Genomic DNA, 9,263 nt, shown 5'->3' with positions numbered 1-9,263 from the left:
CGCGGCGAGCGGGCGGGGCGTCGGTCGAGCGCGGCCAATCCGGAGGCGGGAGGGGCGGGGCGGAGGAGGCTCCGCCCGATGGCGGGCGGGGGGGCGGGCGCGCGGCCGGGCGTTCGGTTGCTGAGCAGCGCGCGCAGGCGGGGGAGGGGCGCGTTAGTGGCGGCCGTGCGGCGCTCGGGGCCGGGCCGGGGCGATGTGAGCGGGCCCTGCGCGCGCCTCCCCTCGCTCGCGGCGTCGGAGCGGCGGCTGCCGCGGCTCCCGCCCGCCCGCCCGGCCGGGCCCCGCGTTATGTCGTGATCCCGGGCGGGCGGCGCCGCCGGGGCTGCCGATGGGGCTGCTCAGGATCATGCTGCCGCCCAAGTTGCAGCTGCTGGCCGTGCTGGTGTTCGGGGTGGCCGTGCTCTTTCTGGAGAACCAGATCCAGAAGCTGGAGGAGTCCCGCGGCAAGCTGGGTGCGTGAGCGAGCGGCGGCGGGCCTGGGCCGGGCGGCGGGGAGGGCCGGAGCGGAGCCCCGGTGGCCGCTTCCCGCAGAGGGCCCGGCCCGGCGGGCGGGGGGCGCTCCGCCGCTGTGCCCCTGCGCCGGGGCCGCGCCGCGCGGCGCCGAGCGGAACGCGACCGTGTGCGGTACGGCGCCGTCCTGGCGGCGGGGAGCTGCCCCGGGGCGCCGCCTCGGGCCGCGGCTTCGGGAGCTGAGGTTAAACGTCGGGCTCGGGAACTCCGGCGTGAGATTCGTTCTTCCGTTTCTGCTGGAAAGTCCTGTAGGGTGACAGCCGCGCTTGGTTATCGGTGCCGCAGAACTTGTGCGCGATGCACGGTGCTGGCGGATCTCGAGGCGTGAAGCACGTACCCGCGCAGCCGGCTCTGTGCACCGGAGCTCAGCGCGGGGTGGGAGGCCCGGTGCGCCGGGACTGTCTGATAGGCTCTGCTGGGGTGCTGTCCCACGTTGTTTGGCTTTATAACGCGCTTAGACCGCGAACACTTCAACTTCGTAGGAATCAAAGCGCCCTTATAACGCTGAACTTGAGTTCTAACTCTGAGCGGGCTGTGAGCACCACGAGAAGCTTCCCCCCGAGCTCCTGGCACGGCTCCTGAGCTGGGCTGGCTGAGCGCGCTGGGACCTCGCAGCTCTGCACTCCTCTCCCATCCACCTGGAATTGGCTGTGTGGCTCTGTGAGCAGCATCTCTCAGCTCTTCAAGTTACAGGACGGTTGTGCTCTGAGTATTTTTCAGTTGAAATGTGTTGTAATTATCGTCAGAGTATAATCACAATAGCTGTAAACAAAATTTTGAGGAGGAGAATGAGAGAAATGGGAACTTAATTCTGAGTACATGTTGGTGCTCATGGTACAGAAGTATTTTGTATACACTTGCTTTAGGCTGGTTGGGGCCAGCGGCTTTGGTTCCTCCATTACTGGCATGGTTATATTAGGGAAATCCAGCTCTTGGCATTGGGAGGGTTGGCATAACGCAAAGTGAGAACAGAGTTTTGCTGGAGAGACTTCCTTTACCTCCACAATAGGTACGCAGTAGGTATGAGTAAGTTAAGTATTTGGAGGATTAAAATATGCAGCTCATGCTGCTCTAGGAAAACCATCTAATTATTGTGTTCTGCTGATTTTGTTTGCTGATTTTATAAGGAGAAGGGACGACTATTTTAAACTTTACAGAAGGTATAATGGGAAGATTTACTTACCGGGGTTCTCTAAAACCTGCCTAAGGAGGGGAAAAGGAGCTGTTTCTGCAACAGCTTTGAGTTCAGGTTCTGTTGTTTAACTTGAGTGTATTCAGACAGCGGGAAGCTCTTCAACAAAGAATGTCTCCTTTTTCCATATTTTGCATATATATTTTAAGACTGGTGAATGTTAATGTTTCACTGCAGAAATCACTGGTCAGTGATGGTATTACTACAGACCTGTAATATGGAAAAAGATTTTCTCTGTGTTGAACTAATGAGCTGGCCTAATGCACTTCCATTATTCTTCCTGCCCCCTTCATAGTGGCTGTGTGTGTGAACTGATGCTGGGGTGTGGTGGTAATGGAGCAGATTCGGTTGTGTGTCAGCGGGCTCCTGGTGTTGGGAGTGCTATGGCATGTGATGTGGTTTGGTTTGCTGGGTGCTTTTCGTTGTTTGTGTGAATACATCAGATGATGAGCTGTCATCCTGGAAATTGTGAGGATTAGCCTATGGCTAGGAAAGGGGAATGAATTCAGATCTGATAACAAATAGAATGATTCTGCAATTTTATCAGCAGGTCTAATAGTTTTTGGTCAGACTTTTTGAGTTTCGTTCAGTTTATTCACAAATGGGCAACTGCTGCTTCTGTACCAAACAGTTGGCACGAGGCTCAATTTCTGTTCAACATTTTTAAGCATCTTACCTGTGATGTGAATGTAGTGTGTTTCTGGAGGAAGAAAGAGAGGGAACCTCTGTGTTCCTCCAAGTGTGATTCCCTTACATAAGTAAAATTTCACCATTGGAAATTTTTAATTTGTGAAGTTTATAGAAGTAGAAGCACATGACCATCATAAATGTTTATGTTGCATCTTTCTCTCTGATAAATTGGAATTGTAATATTGTTTAAAAATGTATGTGGAAAGCCATGGTTTTCTTTATCGTGTGAAAGATAACTCTAATTGAAAAATAAAGGAAATATTTGTTGTAATCTTTGCTGCTGTTGGATTTATTAAGCTCTTTTCAGATGGTCTGTGGGGGTGAGATCACAAACAGGGCCTGTCACAGTCCTATCTCAAGTACTTTTGGGTGAGCTATTCGTCATTTGTATTATTTTCCAGTTTGCACATCACAGGCAGCTAAATCAGCAGCATGGGCAGGCTGTGGCCAGTCAGGACTTCAGTGTTGAAGCACAGGTCAACTCTGCAGTGGGAGCACTTCTACAAAGTGCCAAACTTGAGGCTCATTATGTATTATTTCAGTGTATGAAAGGCCAAGGTTCTTTTCCTAAACCAAGGAAAATAAACACAATTAATGATTAAATGTTTGCCAAGTTGCAAAGTTTCATTATTTTTTTTTCTTTCATCAGTTGATTCTGCTGGAATAATCCTGTTCTATGCACCGTGCAGATACATAGCAAACCTCTGCAGTTGAATGTTTTAACTTACAAAGCTTTCTTGAAATGTGTGTGTTTACTTTTTTGGGATGTTAAACTAATTTATTTATTTTGCTTTCATTTGGAAAAAAGCCCAACTGTCACTAGTTTTGCCAGTCGTGTGTGTTTGGAAACTCACCTGGAAAGTTTCTTAAATTGTCCCTCATAATATAACATGCATGCTTCTTTACTGTATTATTTATGCTTGGGTCCCATTTATAAACAGTTTGATTGTTGGCAGCTCTGGCTACGCATGGCTGTGCAAAAGGTTTACCAGCATTTCTTTGAAATACAACTCTGTTGCCCAATAGTTACTATTTTCTTTGTAGCAGCCTGAGGCACTCTTCAGAAACTCTTTTCTCATATGCTATGTTTCCAGAAATAGCAGTTTTAATGCTGCTTTCTCACTGTACCTACAGCCAGTGAAAGGCTCTCACACTTGGCCTTGCTGGTGCCCTTGTGCTTTTTCATTTAGTCTCCTTTCTGTTCCCCTTTACCCCCCCCCCCCCCCCCCTTATCCCAGACACTTTGGAGCAAATTTGAAACTGCTTCCATGCTACACTTGTACTTCCCTTTGTGTGTGTAGTAGAGCAGTTGTATAAATCTTATCCTGTTTGTAATTTTATAGTTATTATTTTCTTGGGAATGGATATTGCAAGTGCTGCTTTTCCTTTATTTCTCAGAAGTCCGTACTGTCTGAATTCCAACTGCTACATTATGGCACATGTTCTCAAGCACATCCCAAGAACATTCAGCCTCGCTAACAGGCTTGATCTCACCCTTTCTGCTGGCACTCCAATTTCTCTGTTTTCAGCAGTGAAGATAAAACAGGTGCTGCTGTTCTCTGCTTTTTTCCCTTTCTCCTATTCTATAGAACTGTGTGTGAGAAACTTCAGTATTGTTGCTTGTAGTTTGCAGTCTCATACTGTTAGTGGAAAAAGATACAGTGATGTGGTGAGCACTCTGCCTTCGCTTGTAATAACCCTTCACAGCAGCATCTGCTGCCTGGCAAGGGGATATTTTTGTTAAAGATGTTTTGAGGGCAGTTCTGAGAAACCAGATAGAGCATACAGCTCTTGTCTCCCCTGCCATGTACTGCAGGGGATGAGGTAATCTCTGGAGAAGGCACTGCCACTCTAGATTCTCCATTGGAAGAGGCCAGGCTTGAATCATTACATGTCTACATATGTTGCTTTTTAATGTATGAAGTTGTAGGAGGGCAAAAAGAGCTGAAATACCATCTTCGACAGAAACCCTGAGAAAGAACCGTGGCTGCGTAGGATAGGAAAGCCTTCTTGGACTGCCATGAAATGAATGCAGGTAGCAAATTCTTTGCGAGTTAGTGCAGTGTCACAGACTGGGTAATGGTAGCTATGCAGTAGGGAATTAGTTCAAGGCTATGAAACTCAATAGTACATCTGTAAAGGACTTTGCCCTGTGCTTGCATAGGTTTGTTTTCTACAGAAGAAGGAAGATTGAGTTGTTTCAGTAATGCAATACATACCAGTTACAGTGATGTGCTTGGTGCTGAAAAGGTGGAAATCAGAAAGTCATTTAAAATTATTTACTCTGTTATAAAGTAACTAAATCCATGCTATTATGGTATAGTGCTGTTAATATTCCTTCTATTTTTCTACCTCTGAGTGTGGAGGAAGTAGCCAGGATTTTCGTGTAATTGAGTGAGTGGAAGGAGGTGACCGTCAAAGAAACTGGTTTAAGATAAAGCAAAACCTAAAGAAAACCACAGACCCCCAGATCCTCCACTGAGATTAACCGACTGATCATGCGTTTATGTAATGTAAATGTGTTGCATATGCTTGCTTGTATGTTTTAAAAAAAAAACCTGACACCTCAAACAGCTCCTGTTTAACTACTTAAGCTTTGGAATTAGCATAACAGGTTAGAGAATCCTCTCCAGATTATCTTGTACATCTGAAATGAAACAAGACTTGGGATTTCTTCTTCTTTCTTAATTCAGCGAAGTGATGCATATGCAGATGGATTCTTTTCTTTTGCTTGGCTTTGTACTGCCCCTGGCTATTGAGTTAGGGATATTTGAACAGTTCATGAGCAAGTCAATTTCATATCTACTGGCAACCATGAGTCACTGCTCACTCTTAGTTATACTGTCCAGACTGATCTTGTGTTCAGCTAATGAGCGCCTTTCTCCAAGTTCTTGTTCCTCTTTAGGAAATAGATGGCTTTTGCATATGGAGTAGTCCACATATGGCCATTTAATTGAGTGAAAATGCAGCTACTTTATGAAATTGTGTGCAACCTGTAGTTGTTGTTTATATGAAATGTATTTAAATCTTGTCAAAACAGTACTAAAATAGTGGTGCTTTGTTTGAAATGTGGTGCTATTTCCTTGTTTATATATTTTAAATACTAACTTAGCAAGCACGATGGAAGTGCCGTGATGAAAAATAGCTGAACGGCTGTGTTTCTGGTTGGAAAAACTATTGCAGATAAAAGTTTTAGTGAAAAAGGGAGTCAGTGCTGAGTGAGGCATCTGAAGGCTGGCCAGCTGGTTCAGCCTTCCCTAAACACCTACTGACCCTGGCAGCAGCATCTCATCCGAACCTTCTGCTGTGCCTGCTGTTTGAGCCAGTCAGGCCTGCTGCATCTAACTACTCCTGAAAATTGGTGGCCCAGAGGTTCTGCAGCACAGCATCTTAGGAAAGGCATTGCTGAGAGAAGCCTTCTGCCTCATGGGGGAGGGAAGACACCCCTCATGTACGTGCGTGTGATGGGGACGTGCTGGCTGCCAAGACATCAGTGTCCTTGCAGTTTTTGCCCTGGCGTGTCAGAGGCTGGCATTGTTTCCAGTGTCCTCGCTTCCCCCAGTAATGAATTGCTATGTTTTAGCTTCCTGGGGGTAGAAGCATGCTCTTTATATCATAAAGGTATTGTTTGCAGATGTGCCTGCAGGAAGCCAAACTACATCTGCGTGTCTTTCTGGTTTTGGTATTCAGTATGTTACCATTCTTACTCTGCAATATCCTGGTGTTACTGTGCTCTAGTAACATTACTGCTATAATAATTATTATTCAAGCCTTCCGGTAGTGATAAAATCTATGGTGAGTAGCTGGGAGTCCAGGACAGTCAGAGAATAAGATAATTACATTGCAAAAGTATTTGCAAAGAATCTGTCCATCACTTAGGCCCGGTCTTTCATCTGCCTTCCCTTACATCCATCCCCTCTTTATCTGGTTAGTGTTTAAAATGACTGACAGCTGACATCCAATTTTTTGTCAACTTGCTGTTTAATTCAGAATACTAATTTGTGTTGAAACATATGTAAAACTTAAGTGCTGTTTTGATAAAACAGCTTTTGATGATTTTGAAGTGTTTATGCAAACCTTGTGCATAATTGCTGTAAAACTGTAAAGAGTGCGGGGATGGGATTTTAGATTTCTTAAATTAAAATACATATATTCCCCATTTCTGAAACTTTCTTTTTCCTCTTAGAAGATCTTGTTTTATTTTCTATTCTATATATAACCATACACATATAAGATGCACAGAGGAGAATAGGGAAAATACATACAATTACAAAAAATACGTGTGTGGATGTGTATTTCTCGGCCACTATGTATGTATCTTTATGTTGTAGTATAGGACTGATCTTTTGAAGACAACAGATTGAAAAGCAGTACTATTTCATTACACTTTGACAAAGGTGCAAAGAAGCTGTTGAGAGCGTGCAGAAACTCAGAGGTATGGTAACAACTGAGCAGGAATGACACTTGTTCCTCTGAGCTTCTGAGAAGTGAGAAGGAATTTCCAGCTAATTTAATTCTATTTTTTCCTCCTGAACCTTTTGCCTCAATGTCTTTGCATTTTGAGTATTTCTGTTATCCTTGCTGTATATGCTGTTGCTGAATATATTCAGAGCCATCGCAAAAATAGCATGTCTGTTTTTTCTTTGAAATATTCGTGTTGCTTTGCATTGAGTCTGTGGGGGCTTTGGAGAAGATTTTGCAGTAGTAGGAATCTCTTTTTGCATCACATGGCATTTGCAGTGTCTTTTAATATACAAAATATTAACCAGCAATTGATTGATTACTGACTTAGGGGCAAGGGGTTCGTGCAATTCTGAGGACTTCCAAATTTACAGTCATAGGGAATGAAATTTAAAAAAAAAAAAAAAAAAAGAGTCTGATGTGAAAATGACAGAATGTAACTGTGACATGTTATATGGACCACGTTGTGTCACCAGGACAAAGCAAAAGCAGTCTGGGACATGTGAGTCCTTTAGTGTTTGAATGGCAGGTAAACCGGGGAGCAGGAAATAGCATTTTGCAAGATCTGGTTTCAGGGATTTGATTCCTTAAAAAAAAACAGGGATTAATTTTTACTGAAGTTGAAGCCAATCACGTCCTTCTGCTGTCTGTGATCTAAGTAGTGTGTCGGGAGGGCGTGCTGAACCAGGACGAGAATGCTGCACCTCACCTGTAGTTACATTCTCAGACAGATTCTTGATCATAGATACAAGGACAGTGTTTGTTGTTTTTTTTTTTTTTTAAGATACAAATTATTTGCCTTTTAGAAACAAAGTCACAATGTGAGACATTTTGTATCCCACTGGTGGCTGGGAGACTTCATAGGTAGAATCCTGTCCTAACTGTATCAATAGAATCCTGTCCTGACTATTTTCTGTTACCTTTGATGCTGCCAACAAGGCAATCTTTTGAAGACCTGGTGCCTAATAAATGGTTTGCTATCTTATGAAGAAGCAATTAGATCTTGCTGTCCAATTTGATTACTTCAAAGCGTGTGAAGTAGAATTGAATGGGATATTTTTTTGAACATCATTGCATTTACAAAGGTTGCATTTCAAGAGTGAATGTGTATTTGCTTTTTGGAGGCTGGTCTAGCCTACAAAATACCCTTTTGAAATGCATTGATTTAGTAGGAGCAGAATGTTTTATGGCTTGATTATCTTCCAAATTGTTAAACTCTATTTTCTATGTAATTGTGGACTTCCTTCTTGTATCCCTCTTAAGTTTTACTAATATACTGCTTGTGCAGTTGCTGTGGTTTGAACTAAGCTAAAACTTTAAATATCTCCTCTTTTTTTTTTTTTTTTTTTTTTTTTTTTTTTTTTTTAATAGGACCTGTTTGAGGTTTAAGGTTATCTTCAGCAAAGGAATATTTCATAATTTGCTTGATCAGGTTTTAAAAAGGCCCCAAACCCTCAATATTGTGGCACACTGTTTGATTCATACCTCTGTGTCAGGACTCTTTGTGCTTAGAGTGTGTGTAGAACTCTGGGTGTTCTCTGCTGGGAGAAGTGCTGCAGAAGTTCTCCTCCTGCCTCGGAGACCAGCAGTGTGAGTTCTGTGCCTGGAGCAGCAGCTCACAGCCACCAGTGGCCCCACAAGTGTTCTGAGCCATAAGCAAAGGCTGAAGGACTAGAAAAACCTGTCTAAGTGTAGATTTAGGTCTTGCAGTGTTTGTAACTTGTCATTTGTTGCACACGTTTGAATTTTATCTTTGAAACTATTCAGTGTTCAAAGTAGTTAGTATTACATAGAAGCTGTTCCATGGACTTTGGTTATTTGGTTGGAGCAGTTTTTTACTTCAAAGTTTTGAATTCTTAGTTGAGATTGAAAGCAATTTCATTGCAGAAACCACTCCATAATTTCAGATGCATACGAGGACTGGGAGACAGGACATCTGGAGGTCTGGCTGTGAGCTGCTGACCCTGGGAGCTTCAGGTATTGTTTCTAGCACCTCTGGCACCCTGCTGCCAGCTGGGCAGGGAGCACGCCTGACTCTGGTTAATGCCCTGTCTTAGGTTTGAGCTGCTGCAGTTGAAGGGATGGCATATGCTTGCTTCTGGCCACTAGGAGCAGCCACCCCTCATCCAACTCAGAGAAAATTGGTTGAATGTGGTTGAAAGGCTTCTTACCTATTCATGAGGCACAGTAAATGCATTTGGCCTAAAGGCAAATTTATCTTGTAGGTATGTTGTTAAACTTAGAGTAAGTCAAGTAGGCTTGTTGTTAAACTTATAACTTACACAGGCTGTCTGCAGCCCATCTGATCCCAGTGAGAAGGCATGCAGCATGAAGGTACGGGGGAACATGCTTGTTGTCAGGGTTGGCTTTCAACTAGCCTAACAACCAGGGGCTGTGCTTGTTTCTGATT

The 9,263-nt window shown here is 44.1% G+C and overlaps 1 protein-coding gene across 1 annotated transcript in view; it reads left to right on the top strand.

Annotated features, from left to right (window-relative positions):
* The first annotated feature begins 283 nt into the window (after positions 1-283).
* Positions 284-9,263, top strand: part of HS2ST1 (heparan sulfate 2-O-sulfotransferase 1) — a 72,589-nt gene continuing 63,609 nt past the window's right edge. Inside the window, exon 1 of the mRNA XM_042873534.1 lies at positions 284-452. Within this exon, the coding sequence (XP_042729468.1) occupies positions 329-452 (124 nt within the window). The 5' untranslated portion in view covers positions 284-328. The remainder of the gene's footprint in view (positions 453-9,263) is intronic.

Source organism: Lagopus leucura, unplaced genomic scaffold (genome assembly GCF_019238085.1).
Source record: "Lagopus leucura isolate 7727_CA_CO unplaced genomic scaffold, USGS_WTPT01 Super-Scaffold_100009, whole genome shotgun sequence".
NCBI classification, from domain to species: domain Eukaryota; kingdom Metazoa; phylum Chordata; class Aves; order Galliformes; family Phasianidae; genus Lagopus; species Lagopus leucura.
This window is presented reverse-complemented; position numbering and strand designations above follow the sequence as displayed.